The sequence below is a fragment of the Pseudonaja textilis genome, chromosome 12 (assembly GCF_049901715.1).
Source record: "Pseudonaja textilis isolate UNSWEBS1 chromosome 12, rPseTex1.2, whole genome shotgun sequence".
NCBI classification, from domain to species: domain Eukaryota; kingdom Metazoa; phylum Chordata; class Lepidosauria; order Squamata; family Elapidae; genus Pseudonaja; species Pseudonaja textilis.
Window position 1 is genome coordinate 10,668,072 of NC_142001.1, and position 22,337 is coordinate 10,690,408.

The window sequence follows — 22,337 nt, forward strand, 5'->3', positions numbered from 1 at the left end:
GAGCTGGATGGTGAGGAGGTTGGGAAGGATCATAGACCAGTCCTAGAGTCTGGGGAAGGCTCTGATGAGTGGTCTGTGTCAGAGGCAGAGATGGGACCAGGCCTGTCTGATAGTTATCAGCTGCCTTTGGAGTCAGACATTAGTGAGGCAGAAGAACAGCTGGAGCCTGTTCCCAGTGTGCGCATGCACAGAGTTGCCAGAAGGAGGGAACAGCTAAGGAACAAGGGTCGACTTCAGAGTAAAGCCACAGGTGGACAGTGAATGGGCCCTCCCATAGGGAGTAAAAGAGTAGCAAAAGGGGAGTGGAGTTTTGCAGGAAACAATTAGTTCATTTGGGTGAAGATCTGTTCCTACATTCTTGCCAAGTGTCGTTTGCTACAGTGTGGCGTCTGAAGGATATCTGCTTGGCAGCTCTCCGGGCCTGATAAGGGTCAGTAATTAGGAAGTATCTTGGCCGGGACTTTGCTAGAGAGGAATTCACTGTAAACTCAATAAAAGGGGTTTATCGGGATGAGGAGTTGGCTTCGTCCTGTTGGGAAAGTCTAGGTCAGAACAGGGAGACAGGAAGTACATGAAACCATGCTCCCTCCGGTCCATGGAAAAACCTCTCCCCATGGAACCAGTTCCTGGTGCCCCCAAAATTGGGGTCTGCTGTCCTAATGGATGTTAAACTACAGGTTAATATGAGTCCTATCCTATTCCATTTCTGGAGTCATTCATAGCAACATTCTACAATTTGAAAGAATTATTTTATTTTTATGGAGTGGCTGAGGACTTCCACTCTCCTGCCTGAGCAGTGTCAGTGCTCGTGTCAGCCTGCTTCCTTATCACAATGGCATCTTCCTGGTTTTATGTGACATCCCAGTTATCCCCCCCAAAAAAATGGCGTCGACAAGCACATCAGTAGGAAAAATACGTTCCTGTTCAGCTCGCAAGCACACCCCTAGATTCCGAGCTGTTTCTTTTTCCTGTTTGGCGTGGTTTCTGTCCCCACCCAGTTCTCAGAAATGTGTGTGCGTTCCCACAACAGTGGAGTACGAAATGCCAGAAACAGAGCTTGTCTGGGCACACCCTTCAAAGGGTTTTTACAGAAAGAGTGGTGTTTGTAAAGGCCCCTAAAACTAACTCTGTGCTGTGGCCAGAGGTGGCATTCAGCTGGTTCTGACCGGAGAACCGGTAGCAGAAATTCTGAGTAGTTGGGAGAACCGGCAAATACTACCTCTGACTGCCCCTGCCCCCATCTATTCTCTGCCTCCCATTGAGTCCCAGATGATTGGCTGGGTCTCCTTTGGTTGCCCTGAGCAGGAGAACGGAGCTGGAAAGCAGGTTAGTGGGGTGGGGAGAGAATGGGGATTTTGCAGTATCCTTCCCTTGCCACGCCCACCAAGCAATGCCACTCCCACTAAGCTGCATCCACAGAAACGGTAGTAAACTTTTTTGAATCCCACCACTGCTTAAACCCACCTAGTGTGAGTTTGCAGCTAAATATGGCCCAGAACTCTATCTCCAGTTGCAATGAGCTAAGAATCACTATGGATTAAAAGAAAAAGAAAAATGTATCCTCACCAGGAAGATGAAATATGTTGGGTTTTTAAAATAATGCACAGTAGCAATTCAGTATATGCTTTCCAATGTATTCGATTGTTTCTCTCTGTTCAGTATTTTGTGTCCCGGTGACGACACAGTCTGCGACACAAAAATGAAAGCGAGGAACAATCATTAACAGCAGATAGTGGTCCATCCATACCCTGATATTAATATCTACCAGTAGTGGTGTCCACAACGTGATGCCTCCAGGACCAACCTCCCCTTTATCCAACTGTAGATCTAAATCAGAGGTCTCCAAACTTGGCAACTTTAAGACTTGTGGACTTCAACTCCCAGAATTCTCCAGCAGCTATGCTGGAGTCCACAAGTCTTAAAGTTGCCAAGTTTGGAGACCCCGATCTAGATTCACAGCATTCTCAGTGGGACACCGAAGAGTCAAGTTTTTCCTCCTCAGCTCTCAACTGTCCCCACCCGCCTCTCATTTGAACTTGGAAAAAGCTCACCCCAAACATTCAGGCTGCACCTGAATTTCTGGCTTGGCAAATTTATGCAAAGCTGGGCATGTCAGTAGTTTGCTTCAGCAATGGCTTTGGGCAACAACAAACAATTCTTGCCAATGCTCAGCTTTTCTGAGCATGAATCACGCTGCAAATCTCAACCCAGCTCCTTAGTGACAGTTTCCTCCTGCCTATCAAATGTACGGGTACTGTACAGGAGGTATTTTATTTTATTTTATTTTATTTTATTGATTTATTGATTTATGTCAATTGCTTACAAGATTATAAGTAAAAACATAGTTATGAATACATGGATACATATAAGAAAAATAAAAAAAATAAAACAATAGGACAGGGACGGTAAGCACGTTGGTGCGCTTACGCAGACCCCCTACAGACCTCTTAGGAAAGGGGTGAGGTCAATAGTAGAAAGTCTAAGGTTAAAGTTTTGGGGGTTTGGGGAAGAAACCACAGAGTCAGGTAGAGTATTCCAGACATTGACCGCTCTGTTGCTGAAGTCGTATTTCCTGCAATCAAGTTTGGTGCGATTAACCTTGAGTTTGTATCTATTGTACTTTGCTCAATAGTAGTAACCGTGAGAGGGATCTTGGAGTCCTAGTGGACAGTCACCTAAATATGAGCCAGCCGTGTGCTGCACCTGCCAAAAAAGCCAACACAGTTGTAGGCTGCATAAACAGAGGGATAGAATCAAAATCATGTGAAGTGTTAATACCATTTTATAAGCCTTGGTAAGGCACATTTGGGATACTGCATCGAATTTTAGTCATCACGATGTTAAAAAAGATGTTAAGAGGGCAGAGAAGAGCAACCAGGATGATTAGGGGACCGGAGACTAAAACATACAATGAACAGTTGCAGGAACTGGTTATGGCTAGTCTAGTAAAGAGAAGGACCAGGGGAGACATGATAGCAGTCTTCCAATCTCTCAGGGGTTGCCACAGAGAAGAGGGAGTCAAGCTATTCTCCTAAACACTTGAAGGCAGGACAAGAAGCAATGGATGGAAACTCATCAAGGAGAGAAGCAACTCTCTTCTCTATTCTACTCTACTCTTCCCTAGAACTAAGAAATTTCCTGACAGTTAGAACAATTAACCAGTGGAACAACTTGCCTCCAGAAGTTGTGAATTTTCCAACACTGGAAGTTTTTAAGAAGAGATTGGATAACCATTTGTCTGAAGTGGTGTAGGGTTTCCTGCCTGAGCAGAGGTTTGGACTAGAAGACCTCCAAGGTCTCTTCCAATTCTATTCTATTCTATTCTATTCTATTCTATTCTATTCTATTCTATTCTATTCTATTCTATTCTACTCTACCCTACCCTATTCTACTCTACTCTACTCTATTTTATTTGTTTGTTTGTTTGTTTATTTTGACAAGCAATTATAAGATAACAGGTATAAGTATAAACATAGTTATGGATACATGAAATGGATACATATAAGAAAAATAAAATCTACTGAAACGTTGAATACTCTACTCTACTCTACTCTACTCTACTCTACTCTAATTTTACTAGTAATGATAGCAATAGCATTTAGACTAACTGTATATACCACCTGGGATATTCTGACTTTTCCGCCTAACCTACAGAGATCCTAATTTCCAGAACAGGTGTGTGAGTGAGTATGGCTTTCTTGGAACACCAAGAGAAGGGTGAGGAGCATCTGTTTGTCTTCTGCTGCATTTTACAGTAATAAACTGGTTTTTATTTCTTCTGTCCTAGTTACATTTTCGTGTCAAACACTGGAAACTGCACGGTGAGGGAGCCAGTGTGAATCATGCTGTCTCTTGGCGCCATGAAAGGTAAAATGAACATTATGGGACACTTCATCCCAAATTTGTATAATGTGCTTCCTTTAAACCTGAAGTACTGAGATGCCTTGGAGTTATGCTGCGGGGTTAACTATAAATGTCAACACAACTTGATTACTGTTAAAAATCCAGAAATCAGACAAAACGAATAGAGATGAGTTAGGAGGAGTCTGGAAACGGTTTTAAAGATTACGCGTTTTATTAAAAGTCATAAGCTTTTATGAGCTACAGCTGATGGCATCAGATAGATAGAACAATTAAGGATTTAAATTATGTTGGATTTAAATGGCTCTGCAGCTACAAATTACACCTGAGACAAATTAGCAGCCCTTTCTCAGTTAATAATTGTAATGTATTCAAATTGTGTTTATTTGTTGAGACCTCCTGAGATAGCCTCAAAGTTGTTGATGAATGTGAGCTCAGCACTTATGCCAGTCAAGTTTCTCTTTTCCCCAAAACAACCTTGAAATCTTTAAAGCCACTTTTCCTCCTGAATAATCTGGTCAAAACCAGACTGTGTGGAATGAGAAGGTTCCCCAAGACAAGTTTGTAGACCAAGCTTTCTAAGTCCATCTAATACTCATTGGACTCTCTGTTCTGGAGGGGCTTCCAACTTCTTCTTGGTCTGTTTTTTTTTTTAAGATGGCGTCATCCTACCCAGTGAGGAAGACCGGAAACGGATTATTACCCAAATGAAAGTAAGGACGACCCTGAAAGGGGACAAGAGTTGGATCCATCACAAGTCTGATTCTGAGGAGAAACAAAACTACAGTCCATTGTGAGTATGAAACAACTCTGCACTAATATTTGCTCCAGTTCCTTGAACATTTTCTTCCCTTGGGAAAAAAAAAAGGCTTCTTTTACCTACCTCACCCTCAGAAGACATTTCCATGCTCTTCGTGTCCTTATGGCTTAGAGGAGAGCTCAAAGAACATCACTCAATCAGTGTCCACCTCTCACACACAGATCATGTGGGAATAGTAAAGGTAAAGCTTCCCCTCACACCAACGTGCTAGTTGTTTCCAGGTCTAGGGGGCGCTGTTCATCTCCGTTACAAAGCTGAAGAGCCAGCGCTGTCCAAAGACGTCTCTGTGGTCATGTGGCCAGCAGGACTAAACACCGAAGGTGCATGGAACGTTGTTACCTTCTCACCAAAGTGGTCCTATTTTTCTACTTGCATTTTTACATGCTTTCGACCTGCTAGGTTGGCAAAAGCTGGGACAAGTAACAGGAGCTCATTCCGTTATGCGTGGCGCTAGGGATTTGAACCGCCAAACTGCCGACCTTTATGATCGACAAGCTCAGCGTCTTGGCCACTGAGCCACCACATCCCTATAGAAATAGTACTTGCCTCAATATTCCACACAGGCCTAAACTGAGAGGAGAGAGGGTGTTAATATAGGGATTAAACCTCTTTAGAAGGGTGGTGTCTAAAAATTAAGGAGGCAGAACGAGGCAAGCTTCTGCAGCTGTAAACGGTGCATAGGAGGAAATTCTACCATTTTGGGTGCAATTGTTTGCTATCTGCAATCTGCTGAGGAGATGATGAAACATCAAAAGGCAGGACAGTCATGTATCATCACACAACCTAGCTACTAAAAACTTGGTGGTGCAAAATTAAATTCTTCCTTTCAAAGCTTAATTTTCAACGCCTTTTCTATCAAATTGAACACAAGCTAAGTTTTTCTTCAGATCAAACTCTACCATTGGGAACCTGTAGCTCATACCTTTGTGGGGTTTTTTGACAACAGGATGGGGGAAAAACATCACAGAGGTCTCCCCCAAGGGTTTTTCAGCTTTCCAGTCTGGTGTACAATTTTGGGCTTCTCTGAAAGGCCTTCTCAGCCTAGCACTAGCTGAGGTATCCATGCACCTTCTGCTTCGTTGCATGCCCATCTATTCAGTTGTTATCCAAATCTATCCAAACATTGTATCTTGGATCCTACAGAACATTCTTAAGGGATCAAGCAGCAGGTATTGCATCTTTTGCAAACCTTATCCTGTTCCTGCAATAATAATAATAATAATAATAATAATAATAATAATAATAATAATAATAATAATAATAATAATAATCTCCTCCTCCTCCTCCTCCTCCTCCTCCTCCTCCTCCTCCTCCTCCTCCTCCTCCTCCTCCTCCCCCCCCTCCTCTCCTAGTTCCAGATCCATCCTTAATTTGAGATGCTTTGTCCTGCCTTGTCCAACAAGAACACTAATATCTTTGTTTTGAAAATGTCTATCTTCTTTCAGGACACCTTGTACAGCGCCATCTTCCCACAGAGAACCACAGTCTCCTTCAGCACAAAAAAATCTTTCCCCAAAGTGAGTGTGTTGCTTTTTTGTTATATTTTGATTGTGATATTATACCCATTTTTTTTAAAAAAAAAGACACTTCCACAAAGAATGATCCCTTGAATTTTGAGCACAGGAGATAATGTGCATAGAACCAATGGCATTTTTATAACCGGGGAAGGCTTGGATTACCTTCAGATATTGAGAAAGTCATGGGGTGCTCACATCTGATTGTCTCTCTCTTCCATCTAGTTCTTCTCCTGCCACATCATCTTCTGGGTATCTCATCAGGTGAGTCAAAAGAAATTGCAGTGCTTGGTTGCATCAGCAGAAGGGTAGTTCCAAGTTGAAATGAACCGATAGCACCACTTTATACTAATCTCCAAAGCACCAGAGGGCAGGGCAAGAAGCAATGTGTGGAAGATCATTAAAGAGAGATCCAACTAAGGAGAAATTTCCTGAGAGTAAGAATAATTAATCAGTGAAATGGTTTAGAACAGGGGTCAGCAACCCGTGGCTCTGGAGCTGCATGTGGCTCTTTCATCTCTCTGCTGGGGCTCCCTGTTGCTGGTCGGCTCTACAATTGATAGGGCTTTCGGTTAGGACAGGTAGAGGAAAAAGGATGCTACACTAAGAGGAGACTCTATGGTGGTGGAACCGGACTTCCGGTCAGCAGAAGAAAAAGGACGCCGTGCTAGGAGGGGACTCTATGGTGGGTGAACTGGACTTCTGGTTGGCAGAGAAAAAAGGATGCCACACTAGGAGGAGACTCTATGGTGGTAGTGGTGAACCGTACTTCCGGTCAGCTCCAGAATTTAATGGGGGCTTCCTGTTAGGACCTTTGTGGCTCTTTGAGTGTTTAAGGTTGCTGACCCCTGGTTTAGAACATAGAACACAGAATATGAGAATGGACCCTGGAAGTCTTGTAGTCCAACCCTCTGTTGAGCACAAGATCCTGTACCATTTTAGACAAATGGCTGTCCAGTCTCTTCTTAAAAGTCTCCAGCAATGGGGTTCCCACAACTTCTGAAGGCAAGCTTACCTCTGGAAGTCATGGTGCTCCATCACTGGAGGTTTCTAAGAAGAGGCTGGACAACCAATCATTCAAAATGGTCTAGACTAGGGTCTCTTGTTTGGACTAGAGAACCTCCAAGATCCCTTCTAATCCTATTCTAAATTGAAATAGAAAAGAGGAAATAGTTCATTTCTTTCAGTATCTGGAATTCCTGCTGTGAATGCTGATCCTTTTGTGGCCCAAATAACACAGAACAGAGGGCAGAGTCGATACAGAATCAGTCAGCTGAGTGGTCTTAGAATCCCAGTCGAATACCAAAACTATCCATATGAACCTAAGTAGGATGAGTAAATGTAATGGAGTGTTCTGTAAGAGGGCGCTGATCAGCACTATCCCAGGTTGCAAAGCTTTGCTCTAGGTTCCAGTCTATTCACCTGATGAAATTTGACCCTGGAGTTTTCTGGATTTCTCTCTTTCTTCTAGGGGAGTTTTCACCAAGACCATTGATAAGTCGTCTCCTTCCAAGACAGCATCCAATGAGACGCAGAAAAGGTTGGTCTACTCTAAGAGTCAAACTTCAACTTTGTTAGCTTGGTACTAAGAAGAACTGAGGTGTTCCAGTTAAGTCACCTGCAACAATTTTTGCTGGGTTTCTATGATACCATTGCTGGAGGTAACAGAGAGCTCCAATTCTCTTTTGCTAGAGCATGCATTCAACCCACAAAGAACAGCATGCATTTTGCTGCATGCAATATCTTGTGACTTGTCACTCCTATTCTTTAGTATAAGCTCTGTCTTTAATAAATTCAAATTAAACAGTGTCATGTGTTGAGGCCTCAAAAGTAGGTTGTGAAACTCGCTGTCTGGAATAGTATTTTTTTCCAGAAATCTGTATAACTCCCACCCTGATGATGTCCTACAAGGCACTGAACATCTGGAGCTGCTCCATGGGCCTTGAAGCAGGAAAAAACTCTAAGATGTTGCCTTGTAAGATTTTGTCATGTTTTGTATATGTTTGGATACTTCCTTATTTTACTGCGCTGGTTTTTTATTATGTGAAGCATCTGTAGCCAGTCAGAATGGCACGTTCTTTATTTCCTCATAAATAAAGAAACAGGATGCATTTAATTTGCTTCCTCTATTAATGAAAATTAAAATCTGTGTCATTGTGGTGCTACGGTTGAGAATCTTGTTTTGTTAGTTATTAATTTCATTAGATTCAAGAAGCTATCTGCTTCCCAAATGGCTCTGGGCAGTGTGCATACTTAAAAGAAAAAGAGAATGTGTGTGTGAGAGAGAATGATTAAAAACGGTTGAAAACAATAAAAGATATATACTGTGTATACCCAGACAAAATTTCTCACGCTATTCAAAAAGAAAACTGCCCTGGGACCAAAGCCACATTTTCAAAGACTTTTGAAATCCTTAGAGGATGGGAGCCAGGTGAATTTTGGAATCTTTTCCAATGGGAAAGTACCATAACTTGTTATCTATGTGCTCTTCTAACCCGTGTTTCCATACATCAAAGGGAAATCCAGAAATCTGCTTTTAAAATAATATAAAAATGCTTATTTACAACAATGACATTAAAACACTGCAGGGGGACCAATGGCTGATTTTGAAACAGCCTGTCTCTCTGCTTTCCCCATTAATTTGGGGGTGTAAGCAGTGGTGGGCTGCTGGGGTCTTGGGAGTGCCCCTAGCTAAGACTCTGCAGGGCTCGGAGAGCCCCCAATTACCTCAGAAAGACAGGCAGCTCTTTATAGGCTCAATTGAACTTCTGGGCGTTCAGCCAAGAGCATTTCACACCTCATAAAAGTGTTGCAAGCTAGACGAACAATCCACTCAGCAATCCTCTCAGGGAGAGCCATTGAGAAAATCAGATAATATAGCCACTTGCCTCCGAGGGGGATTAATTCCCAAATAATAAGAATCACGTAACTCACCGGAAACTCCACGAAGACTCCAAGATCCCTCTCATAGTCACTGCTATTCAGCCTGGTTTCACCCAGTCTTTCATTTAAATATTCAATGCATGAAATAATAAACAACTTTTTGGTATATTATCTTTTTTTTTTTAGGTAATTAGGGCAAAGAAGCGATGTTGAGTTGGCCACAACCAACTAGTTTCATGATCACCTCGCCATGCCCACCCAGCCGGTCATTACGGCTGCTAAAAAGTTTGAAGCCCACTCCTGGGTTTCTCTTTCATCCAGCAGCCCCTCTCTTTTTATCGAATCTCTTGATGTACCCCTCTTTTTTTTCAGTGTCAAGAGCCCAAGTCAGACCTCTCCCTCCACCCAAGGGCCCAAGATGTCCACTGAGGATTACAAAAAACTGTGAGTATCTCAAAGTAAAGAGGTAGTAGTGGGGCCAACTGGAAGCATAGATAAGAGTCGTCCTTCAACCTTCAGCTGAAGGTTAGTTTCTTGGTGAGTAATTGGGGGGGGGATCTCACCTCCCACTTTCTCTTTTATCTGTGTTTCAGAGCTCCCTACAATATTAAGCGTGAACTGTCATACCCAGCAGATGGACAACCCTCTGTTTCTCCAGAGGAGCAGAAAAAGAGGTACCTTGATAAAGTCTGGGATTCTGGGGTGCTCTAAGCTTGATGGTTTTCTTGCAGACATTTCTTTTTTCTTCTAATATAAATTTTATTTGGGTTTTCACAAAACATAATACAAATAAAATATCTTTTTTTGAGAATAGCGTGATCCCGGGTTATCACTTCTCCATAGAGACACAAACTCAATTTCACATTCGTCTTTGTGTTCTATTCCGTATCTTATTACTATTTTAACATTTGCTCTGTAATTTTTCCCCTCCCTTAGTTTTCTCAACCTTGTTTTTAATTATCTCATACCTATCTAAACTCAATTATATATATTTTTCTAAGTTTCAATGTCTTTCTAATAATTGTATTTATATTTTTGTCTGTCCTGTTTCAATTTCACATTTTCTTTTCTCATTAAACAAAGTTTCCCCTGTATGACACCTTTGCATCTTTTAATTTTGTCCATTCAACTCCTATTTAAACTTCAATTTATGCCTTTACAATTATAACATTCAATGTAACACATAACTTCCAATTAAATTCTGCTTGGTACATTCTTAAAATACGCACTATGTTCTTAAATTCTTGCAGACATTTCTTTACCCAAGTAGGTAATGTCATCAGTGTTAGAAGGGAATAGGATTTGTAGAGAGGAGGGGAAAGGGGAGGAGGAAGGGGAGGACTGTGGGATCCTTGGATTCTCTTAGCTTGGTGGTTTTCTTGCAGATGTTTCATTACCAAACCAGGTAACATTGTCAGTGTCATCTATATCAAAGTCAGGGATGTAGTGGTTCTGGACGAGGTCTCAAGCCTTCACTTTTTATCTAACAAATAAATGCATCCAGAAGTTCCACAACTGGGAACAGAGGAAGCGGCTTCCTAAGGAATCATATCCTTGGTCCAGCTAATTTAGTACTGTCAACATGTAAGGAATTGTCCACCAGTCCACCTGGAGATTCCCATTGTTGATGTCTTTTTATTACATGCAATGCAGGTGCCTTCCCTCCTGTTGAGTTACGGTCTTCAACCATTCCATCCTTCCTTCCCAAGTTGTGAATTAGGTTAAAGACAAGTAAAGTTCAGTCTGGAAAGCTTGAGAGCTTTATAAATATGAGCATAATGACTATTGGATGAAGAGGTGTATTAAACTTCAGACAATCTGTTGGGTACCACGTGGGGGTGGAGTTGAGTCAAAGAGTGGAGCTAAGAGCAAAAACAAATTGGAGGGTTGACCATTTTATTTCTAATTCTCATTTTCTTCCTTTCGGCACCATCTTCTCTCCCTTTCCAGACTGCAAGAAGAAGCTTTTAGCGGGAAATCTGGATGGATTTCTTGAATCAGTTGAAATTCAGACTAGGGTGACATTAAGTCAATACACAATTCATTGAACATCCCTATTGCAGAGATCCCATTGTTCCCAAGGATTTAAAGACAGAGTTAATCTTCTAACATTAAACCAATCTCTGACATTGCTTTATTCTCACTCAGGCTGAAGAGCAATTGGATGGAACAGTCTTTCATTAGAAAAATTATTTGCAAGTAAAAAGCTAACAGGTGATGGAAAAGAGGAGGAACTTAGAGACGGCGCCAGAATAGAACCTGCGGTTTTTGTTTTTTTTTATGATCCAGAGTTTTATCTCCTTTTTCATCCCTTGTTTTGCAGGACCGAAGCTGCTAGTAGTGTCCTGAGACGAACAGCCGGCAGAGAACGCTCCTATGTCCTTTCAGCGGCAAAGAAAACTGGAGGGTAATTTTTTTAAAAAAAAATTCCATAGTGCGAATGAAGGCTGTGTCCCAGGATGAAGTTGCAGGATCCAATCTGAGTTGGTCACTGGAACCAGAAATTTTGTCTTCTGAGATTTTGGACTCATCCTGGAGCCTACCTTCAGGGAAGTTCCCTCTAGCAGAGAGCTAGCTGTTCTGTGTATGGAATTTATAGTGCCTGTTGTTTGTGGCTTTTTAGATGTTGATTGGGGTGTGTTGAGGGTCGGCTGTCATTTGCTTGTGCTGCCCAGCCCTCGCCTTCTAAGTACTTGATAGGCTGGTGGTAGATCAGCATTCCCATTGACGGATGAAGGGCCCATTTTCCAGGCTTCAATCACTTCCCTGGCTGTTTTTGTGCCTGCTCGTCCAACAATCTTAATGGCGGCAAAAAAAAAAATTTTTTTTGTAAAAAGTTTTTTATTTTTTCACATTTCAAAAACATCTTTTTTTAGTGAACAGCATGATTCCAGGTTTTCACATATCCATACAAACATGACCTTGATTATATATTCATCTTTGGATTTCATATCACATCATTACATTACATATTTTCTATAAATTTTCTCAAATACTTTTATTTTATATATTTTCTATTCATTTCTTAACTTATTTCTTTTTACTTTAAATAATTCTCATATCTTCATATTCATTATACGTTATACTTTTATCTGTCACATTTGCAATTTCATCGCGTATTCTTATTTCATTATTCCAAAAATTCCACCCCAATTCAATTAATTCAAAAAGGTTCCCCTGTAATTACTAATTTGAGTGTATCACCCAATAGCGGCAAAATTGAATGTGTGTCCCTGTTCATTACAGCGTGAGGCTATCAATGAGTTTTTATTGCAGTCCAAGAAAACACAAACACAACATTCAGAAAATCAATACCATTACTATAGCTGAAAAAATAGTAAAGCATTTATATAGATTGTCCTCACTTAATAACCATTTATTCAGTGACCATTCAGATTTAGGACAGGACTGAACAACTGGATGTATAACCGGTCCTTGAGGTTCTGGCCATCAGAGCATCTTCATAATCATGTGATCACGATCCCAACACTCAGGGACCAGTTTACAGTTATGACATTGTAGCATCCTGTGATCATGTGATTGCCATATGTTCCCTGCAGCATCTGACAAGCAAAACCAATGGGGAAGCCAGCAGGAAATCGCCAGTGGTGACCACATGAAATTGCTCTTGACAATGGTGCAGGATTCAGTTAAAAATGACAACCCGAAGCACTGAAATTGCTGTTGCAAAGCAATGCAGTTACATGACATCATGCTTTCTGACCATATCACTTAGGGACAAAAGTTCCAGGCTGAATTGCCATTGTTAACCAAGGATTACCTGTATAGGATAGATAACTCTTAATTCCAGAGGCAATCTAGCAGAATTGAAAGACATCTGGAGAAGTTATTCTGATCGGACTACAGGTAGTAAAGATAGATCAAGTCTCAGAGCTGTAAAAAGTATATACAATTGTATACGGTACAATTATATAATGTTTGCAGATGTTGTTATGGAGAAAACAATAGCAAAGAACATAAGCTAGGATGCAAGGCCTATTCTTCATGGACAGCATCAGTGTTCATATCAGATTCTATTAAATAACTTTAATTCACAAAACAAAACGATGAAATTTAGAAAAGAAAAGCTGCAGTTTTTATAGCAATTCTAAGAAGCTGTGGTCTTCCTATCTCTTGTGTAACAGGAGAACAATCTAAAATAAGAGCTGCCCAAAGAATTAAGGATATAGATGCACAAACTGATATAGCAATCCTTAGTAAGGTAGGTAACTTGAAATGGTTGAGTAAATACAAATGTACTTTCCAAGCAGATAGCTATATGAAGTCACAACTCCCAAATCATCTTAGGGAGATATTCATGAGAGCGAGATTTGAACTGTTTGACACAATGGTTAGATATGTGAGATTTCATGCAATACCGTACAATAAGCGTCTCTGCGTTTGCAAAGCGGCAGAGGTAGAGGACCTGGCTCACATCCTATTTGACTGTTGCCTGTATAAAAGGATGAGAGACAGGTATTTTGGTCTATATATCAGACGAATGACACCTCATTTTGTTGCACCCGCTTGCGAGTGTAATGACAAATAAATTCTTATGTCTTATGTCTTATTGGGATACCCATATCAAAACAACTTACCTTATGTCCGGCCAGAACGTGAAAATAACATTTAAAGTAGCACAGTATTTAAACAAAATGATTCGGTTGAAATCTGCATATGTGGGATTGATTGGGGTAGATTGCAAGGGCAACTCCGAAACATAATATTATTATATTTTATCTATATCTTAAATTATTGTACATTATTACAATTTTATTTTGGATTGTATTTTGTCTAGATTCCATTTTAAATTTTATTTTATCAAGTTCCATTTTAAATAGTATTTTATCAAATTTCATTTTGAATTGCTTTTATTAAATTTTAGTAACAAATTGTTGCTGGAACTTTGCACTTTGATATGGCCCAAGGGCTATTCAATAAAGACTTATTATAGCAATTTGTTAAGTGATTCTATTTTATAGCATTTGTTAAGTGATTCTATTTTATTCAATAACTTTAATTCGCAAAACAATGAATGTATTCTTAAATGGAGACCCTGATCTTTTGAACACAAAGGAGTTTTCGTTTTTTTAATATATAATCACAATCTTATCTGTTTGCAGAAGTCCAGCACAGGAGGTATCAGCCATTGTGGCTAAGAAGTAAGTAAGATTGTAGTCCTTGCCAATGTGAGCAGAAATGTCTTCCATTCTAACAATAGAGAGACAAGAGGAACTATATATTTTATCTGAAGGGCCTTTTCTTTTCTTGAAAGGATTGATGTACCAGATGACTTCGGTCCACGATCCAGAAGTCAGACCGTACCTGCCTCTGCCTGGTTCAACAGTCGTGGGAAGAGGTAGATAATCCATTACTCTTATTCTTGTCATTGCTATTATGATCTACCATCACCATCATTATTTGCTTCCTCTAGTATTTACATTTATCTTTCTTCTTTATATTGTTATATTATACACCCAATTTATATATATAAACAGATGTGTATGTTCCAGCATAACTCTGGAACGTCTTGAGAAATTTCAACCAAACTTGGTACATAGATGACTTACCCTCTGGAAATAAATACTGTGGGGGTAAGACACCTCTAACACTCCTTGGGCGGAGCTACGTACCTTAAAATGGCTTCTACTGTACAGCACAGTGGACTTGCCATGGTAATGGCTTCACAGTACTCCACAAGGGGGCCCACTCTTGTGGAGGAATAAAAGAATTGTGATGCTGCGTGAGAGACAGTACAACAGTGTGAGTCCTGACTATAGGAGTTTCCTGTCTAATACAAGATTGAGATAAATAAACGCCCAGGCAACGTCAGATTATCGGCCAGTCACTTATAAAGTGCATAATACTTTCTCAACATTATACAAGTGTTTGTGATGAGATGAACTTTTGTATTAGTATTTGCTTGAAATGGTTGAGTTCTTTTTGAAATCCATGCAAATAATTAAAGAAGGGTTTTTATCAGACACTGATGTAGAGTTTTACTCTTTTGAACTAACAAAGCCACCCTAAAAAAAATTAAAATACTACATCTCCTTTTCCAGCTTTTAATATTCGTATTTTATCACCCCATGCTCTAAAACGTATGCATCCAACAACTTTGCACTATGACATGCAGTGGGTTTAAACTTCAATTTTTCTTGACTAAGATTAATCTTTTTCAGTTGGATTAGTATATGCAGAATGGTGTGGTGGCCTAGTGGAAATAATGTTGCTTTCTACTTCAAAGGCTAAGAGTTCAATCCTAGGTAGCGGCAGATATTTGTCGTACAACGCAAAGAAAAAAAATCTGCTGTGAACTCTGTGTAGGCATCACGAAGGGCCAGTAAACGCTCAGCTCCATCCATTCACCTCTTTCCCGGATGAAGGGATTACAGAGTTGTAAAAAGGGAATTTAGTTGGATTAGTAATTCTATGGTTTGTAGAGGAATCACAATATGCAAACTAACCAGACTGTTTTGGGTTTGTCGTCAGCACTAATGGAGAAAGAAGAACCTCAGAGTCTCCCCAGAATGAATCAAGATTGGCTAATACTTCTGTGGGAACCAAGTTAGTATAATCTGTTATTTTTTCCCCCCTATTCAATAATATGGTCATCAACCTGGCTGCAAAACATTAATTTGCCTTGAAATTTCATTTAAATGAGAAAATAATTTTGAAAGATTTTTATGGACAGGTAGTCAGTGTGATGGCATAATAACACTGCTGTTGACAACTTAAGTGTGCCAAATTACTTTAAAATAGTACATTACCATCCATCAAGTAAAATAATGTGTTGATTAAAGTAGCAATTAAGCTCGCAGGTGTAAACTTCAATTTCAAGCTGCTATCATGATCAGATTATAGCCACTGCAAATTACAAAAAAGAGATATCTCCTGTGTTCAATATCCATATTACATTAAGGAAGCATCCCATCACATTAAGGTCTCCATAGAGATGGGAAACTCCTCTCTAGAAGTTCTGCAGAGGTTGCTGAACTACAGCTCCCAGCATCCTTCACTTATCTTGCTGATTGGGGCTGATCAAAATTGTACTTAAGCAATATCTGTGGAAAGTTCCTGTATTTTCATTTAGCAAATGCACAACATCACTGAATCAAAATGTCAGGCTCAGAGAAAAATAGGTTCAACAAATTCAAGACAGATAAGTTTTATAGCTCGGGACCATCACTTGGAATTGACTTCAAAACCTATTGACAATCAATATGATGATCACAAAAAATAGATGGATTACAAACAATACATATCGTAGCAATTTTTACCTACTAATAACTTGACTCCATATTAAAGAGTGCTTTTTTGCTTTGCTTTTGTAGTGTTGATACAAACAGCAGCAGAAACGTGGCCTCAAAACCCTACGTTGAACCTTCATTCAACTACTCCACACCTGTGGAGAGCAGGTAATGTCCACGACAAACCCCAGATACAGTATCCTAGGTTTCTTGGTTTATTTAGGAGTTTTCAAGTTGTGTGTGTTTTAAGGAGTAAGATGTCTTTTAATTTTCTTTTGGTTAAACTGGGGACATGTTCACATGCAGGGTCTGCTTTTTGGGGGATCAACTCAGTGTGATTCATTAGTTGCAACAGGAATTGACTCAGGGGTGGGATTCAAATTTTGTAACAACCAGTTCTGTGGGCACGGCTAGGTGGGTATGGCTAGGTGAGTGTGGTCATGTGACTGGGTGGGCATGGCTTCTTCTTTTGGGGGGCAGCCCCCCTCATTTTGGGGGCCTTCTGGGCCTCAGGGAAGCCTCCTCGGGGGCATTTTTGTTCCCAGAAGGCTTCCCTGGGACTCAGGAAGGAAAAAAATGGAGCATGGCGGGGCAGGAAAGAACGCAGTCAGCGATGTCGGGCATGCCTGCAATGTTGCGCATGCACGATAAGGAGTGACTTGGTGGGGAGGGATAGATGGAGAGGGGCAGGGCCAGCCAGGGGCATGATTTACTGGTTCTCCAAGCTGTGCAGAATCATAACAACCGGTTCTATAGAACCGGTCCGAACCGATAGAAGCCCACTCCTGAATTGTCTTGTCACCCAAAACTGTTATTGTGGACTGGCCCAAAGTCACCCAGACAGCTTTCATGGCTTCGGCAGGACTAGAAATCTCAAGCTCCTAGTTTTTAGATTCATGCCTTAACCATTAGACCAACTGGCTCTCATTCCTCAGCATCTAGAATAATATCACACCTTCAATTTCTCAGTATGATTCTTTTAGCCAGCCTCCATGCTTTATTCAACCATAATTTCATTTTCTTTTTCTAGTAACAAGTCAGACGAGAAGTATGAAATGAGTTCTGGACATGATTCTATCCCCAGGGTCCCTACTTCTCCAAAGAGAAGGTAAAGTCCACATGAATCCAAAATATTCTCTAAAGCTATAAAGGACAAGAAGCAATGGGTGGAAACATTAAAGAGAGAGCCAAGCTGGAACTAAAGACATTCCCTGGTCAATTAATCAATTGAACAGCTTTCCTTCCAGAGTTGTGGGTCGCTCCATCGTTGCAGGTTTTCTGGACAACCATTTAACCAGGGTAGCATAAGATCTCCTGCTTTGGGCAGGGAGTTTGAATAGAAGATCTCCAAGGTCACTTCCAGCCCTATGATTCTAAGTTGCTAGAGTGAACCGTTACTGTCAATTCTGTTTTGAAAAATTAAGGAGAAAAGGAGTAACTTGGCAGCTTTTGAAGCCTCAGTTATGAACATGAGATGTTTTGAATGCCCCATGAAACAGACTATAGATGACTAGGGGACAGGACATTGGTGGGACTTCTACAGCTCACTGAAGAATGTGCAATGGATTCAACTGGTGTTTTCTGAATTTCAAGGCTGGCAATTGGTGTCTGAATGCCATGCATATAAATGGATGGGGCTTCCATTGTGCAGCGACAGGCTGAAGTCTTAACTATTTTGATGCCCCCCCTTCTCTATGGACATCCCAACCAACAATAGGAGGTTAGTTATTGGTCAGTTGAGGGTTTAGGAAGGAAGTAGAAAGGATGAAGAAATGTTTTCTTTATTTTTAAAATATAACTTTTTTGTTTTATCAATGTATAAAATACAAAGAAAAAGAAAAATAGGAAATTAAGGGAAGGAAAAAGAAAGGGGGAACGAAAATATGAGGCAGAAGGGAAGAAAGGAAAAAATGTTAATTTCCGACTCTTTTTAGCACAGTACAAGATAATATTACAACCTCAACTTTTTATTTTCCACATAGTATATATAACTAGCCATTATATATACACGAAATCCAGAAGTGATATCCAACTAAAAAAACATAAATATATTTTCCTCTTTAAATAGTACAACCGATTTAACCATCGCAGCTTTATCCTCCCTGTTGAAAAAATACGTATTTCTATTTGCACATAATAAGCTTTATAAACTATCACCATGCCTATTAATAAAATTCACTGTACTCTTTCAGCTTCTTTAACCTTAAAGAGAAAAAAAATCTTTTTAAATCACAAAGGTTTTCTAAAAGAACGTTTCTAAAATTAAAGCATTCTAATACATGTTTTCTAACATCCCTTGTTTTGTAACCGCAGTGAGAAGAATGAAATGCAGAGTTGCACGTTTTTTGACAAGTAAGCTTGTTTCCAAACAACACTTTTGTTAGATTGTTAGTGATGCGCAAAATGTTTTGTGCTATAGCCCTTTTGAACATGAAGGTTCAATAAATTTAAGGCGGTTTCAAGCAAATATTTTTTGCAAGAATTTTGAGTGCCAAATGGGAAACCACCATACTTCTCTGATGCTGTCTCCACAAATAAACTATGGTTTGTTTCGCTGGAAAAATGGGAAAGAGAGACAGTGAGGGAGGGATATATATATATATATCAACTACTACCTCCCACGCCAGTTTATACAGTTTTTATATTACAAGATAGATGGTTAAAAAAAAAAGAATGCATAAAATAAGGGGAAATAACGAACCTATCGAACATACTATCATATATATATATGCTAAATGATAGGAATTTATAGAATACTAGTTTTATTCATCTCTCTCTTTGACTAAGCTATATAAATGATTTATCTATAAAAATACATAGTTATAATCCAATAGCAATAATAGATTATTGTGTATTATATACTATTAATACAGTTATTCTACAAGGGATAGGAGGTAACTGCCATTTAATACTTTCTATGAGATATTTAAATCACTATCAAAATGTATTAGAGGAAAATATGATTAGTCTCTTAATACAGAATATGTTGTGATGTTTATTTGTATGATTTTTTTTATTTTTTACTTTTGTAAATTTGTATATTTTAATCTTTTGTATTCAATAAAGTATTTTTTAAATTTTTATATGTATGTATGTATGTATGTATGTATGTATGTATATGGTATTTATCTTTTACTATTGTAAGTTACCTTTAAGTAAGATGGGTGGCCAATAAATTTTTACAAGCAAAAATACATAAACAAATAAAAATGAGAAACAGGATCTTTATGGTAGACAATCATTTTTTTTTTCAACAGATCTGTTCTGGAGTACAAGCATGAAGTCTCCAATAGAGAAAGAAAACCCAAGGATCCAGACTCAAAAGCTGCAGAATTCTTCCATCATCAGCCAACCACAGAAAAGTAAGAATTCGGGAAGTCTCGGCACTCAGAAAACCAAGATTATTCCACAAGAAAAATTCCAAGTAACACACCTGGAAAATCCTTGCCTTAGTCCCAACAAGCGAGTCCGTTAAATATTTATTTTGAGTTTTCCAAAGTTCTTGGATGATGAACAAACCCATGTGTGCTAGCCCTGGTGGCTTTGCTAGCTGAGGATAATGGGATCTGTAGGCCCAGAAAACGGACTGGCTTGGAGGAATGTTGCTATAAATAATTCCTCAAAAATCAATAACATCTTTGCTTTACGGGAACAACAAAGCATAAAACAAATATATTTAGCATAGGGCTTATGACTCCATGGAAACATATCCAAAAAGGTGATTTTATTGACTGTGCACTTTAATTAATCTTCCTGTTCAGTTTTCGAAAGTAAGAATAGTTTTTCTATCCATACCCTTACAAACTAATACACACACCCACAGAGAAAGAGAGAGACAGAGAGAGAAACAGAGAGACAAAGAGAGACAGAGATAGACAGGAAGAGAGATAGATAGAGACAGAGAGAGACAGAAAAAGAGAGAGACAGAGACACCGAGAGATGCACAGAGAGAGACAGAGAGATACAGAGACAGAGGCAGAAAGAGAGACAGAGAGAAAGAGAGAGAGAAACAGGAAAAAAGAGAGACAGAGAAAAGAGAGAGAGAGAGACAGAAAGAGAGACAGAGAGAGATAGAGAGAGACAGAGAGACAGCAAGAGAGACACACACACATACAGAGAGAGAGAGAGACAGAGAGATACAGAGACAGAGACAGAAAGAAAGACAGAGAGAGAAAGAGAGAGAGAGAAAGAGAGAGAGAGAGAGAAAGAAAGACAGGGGGTGGGAATGTGGACGAGGAGGGAAGAGAAAAGCAACCAAACTCCTGTCCAATTCTTCATCTATACTGACCAATCTCTTTCTGTCTTCCTTTTTCACCAGGGAAAACACTGAAGTATACCCAGGAATGGGGTACAGGACATCCCTCCACCTGGACAACAATGAGGGTCTTGACTCAAAAAGGTACAGAGGGGAAAGGGGACAAATATCCGAGGACCCAATCACTAGCCTGCTTCCTAAAAGATCTGTATTGCGGCTTGGTTGTTTTCTTGCAGAATTTCATTACCAAACTAGGTAACACGATCAGTGCTAGTCTGGTTAGCTAGGTGAGCATCAAGGACTCCGCAGTTGAACCCTGAGCTGCAGGATGACAGGATTTTATTTTTATTCCAGGTCTGAACTACAGCCTGGGGAAAGCAGCCTGAGTACCACTGGAAGCCAGTGTGAACTTCTAAGTATTCCCAAGAGGGAGGAATTGGATATGAATATTTCCAGGTGAATTTTTTCAGTAGAAAAAAAACTATCTTGGGAATAACAAAATGTTGTGTACAACAAATAAAGTTTGTGGCAAAGCATTCCTGCTGGTTGAAATGAAGTTCAATGTGATCATATTTTGCTGCAAACTACAAGTAGTCCTTGCTTACTAACGATGGTAATTGGGACCATCTTAATGCCATCATTAAGCGAGGATCATACTGTTGACCTCATGGAATCCTTCTGACTTTCTGCTGGCTTCCACATTGATTTTGCTTGTGAGAAGACAGTCGAGATGGACACAAATCACAAACCGTGTGATTGTGGGATGCTGCAGTGGTCAGAAATACAGGCTGGTTGCCAAATGTCACCATTCTATTGCAATTTGGCAGACCGAATCCAACCAGGCTCAAGGTTGACTGAGCCTTCCATCCTTCCGAGATGGGTAAAATGAGGACCCAGATTGTTGGGGGCAAGAGGCTGACTTTGTAAACTGCTTAGAGAGAGCTGTAAATCACTCTAAGTCTAAGTGCTATTGCTATTGCTATTGCAATCACATGGCCACAGTGTCAGAGTTCCAGGTAATACACCCATAGCAAACAAAACTCCAAAGTGAGTAGGTTCCTCAAAGAATAGTTTTATTGGATATATCATATTGGCACAGACCTGATGGAAAACCAACTCTAAATGTTCCCATGCTTTTCACCTAATTAGAAGTAAAAGCTTTTCCCCTTTCCCCAAACAATCAGTCACAGGGTCCAATCAGGGTGTGACCTGGTTTCTTGGTAACAGCACCCCTCCTTTTTTCAACCACCTGTCGGAATATCCTTGGTTCCCAGGGGAAACTATTTTGTTTTGGCTACAAAACCCCAGCTATCACTATTCACCGCCCCCCCCACAAGCCTCGTCTCCATTGTGGCAACCCTGGAGCCTCAAAATGGCCTCAGTCAGGCCAGCTCCAGAGTTGACACACAGGAGTGATGCCAATTGTCTCACTTCCAAGGACTGGTTATAAGCAGGGGTGGGCTGCTACCGGTTCGCACTGGTTCAGGCGAACTGGATGTTAATTTTACATCTGGTTCGCAGAACAGGTAGTTGCCTTCCCCTCACAGGAATCTCCATGCGGCCCGTTTTATATCCCAGTTCCAGAAGGGCAGAAATAAGCCCATTTCTGGTCTCAAGAGAGCCTTCGGAGCCTGGGGAGGCCCTTTTCTCCCTCCTGGAGGCTCAAGGAAAGCCTCCAGAGGCCAGAGGGCAAAAAACAGGCCTCCAGGAAGTTCTAGAAGGCCAGAAACAGGCCCGTTTCCAGCCTCCACAGA

The 22,337-nt window shown here is 40.2% G+C and overlaps 1 protein-coding gene across 5 annotated transcripts in view; it reads left to right on the forward strand.

The window, feature by feature from the left end:
- Positions 1-22,337, forward strand: part of ZNF185 (zinc finger protein 185 with LIM domain) — a 60,778-nt gene that overhangs the window by 21,051 nt on the left and 17,390 nt on the right. For 3 of the 5 annotated variants that reach the window (XM_026703011.2, XM_026703010.2, XM_087940990.1), the window contains exons 2-18: positions 3,788-3,867; positions 4,519-4,654; positions 6,127-6,198; positions 6,421-6,459; positions 7,667-7,735; positions 9,451-9,522; positions 9,672-9,752; positions 11,402-11,485; positions 14,202-14,240; positions 14,354-14,437; positions 15,571-15,645; positions 16,413-16,496; positions 17,359-17,436; positions 18,642-18,680; positions 19,586-19,690; positions 20,647-20,727; positions 20,938-21,039. In XM_026703011.2, coding sequence (XP_026558796.1) covers positions 3,843-3,867; positions 4,519-4,654; positions 6,127-6,198; positions 6,421-6,459; positions 7,667-7,735; positions 9,451-9,522; positions 9,672-9,752; positions 11,402-11,485; positions 14,202-14,240; positions 14,354-14,437; positions 15,571-15,645; positions 16,413-16,496; positions 17,359-17,436; positions 18,642-18,680; positions 19,586-19,690; positions 20,647-20,727; positions 20,938-21,039 — 1,265 coding nt within the window. In that variant the 5' untranslated portion in view covers positions 3,788-3,842. The remainder of the gene's footprint in view (positions 1-3,787; positions 3,868-4,518; positions 4,655-6,126; positions 6,199-6,420; positions 6,460-7,666; positions 7,736-9,450; positions 9,523-9,671; positions 9,753-11,401; positions 11,486-14,201; positions 14,241-14,353; positions 14,438-15,570; positions 15,646-16,412; positions 16,497-17,358; positions 17,437-18,641; positions 18,681-19,585; positions 19,691-20,646; positions 20,728-20,937; positions 21,040-22,337) is intronic. The other 2 variants (XM_087940992.1, XM_087940991.1) reach the window with 1 other exon arrangement.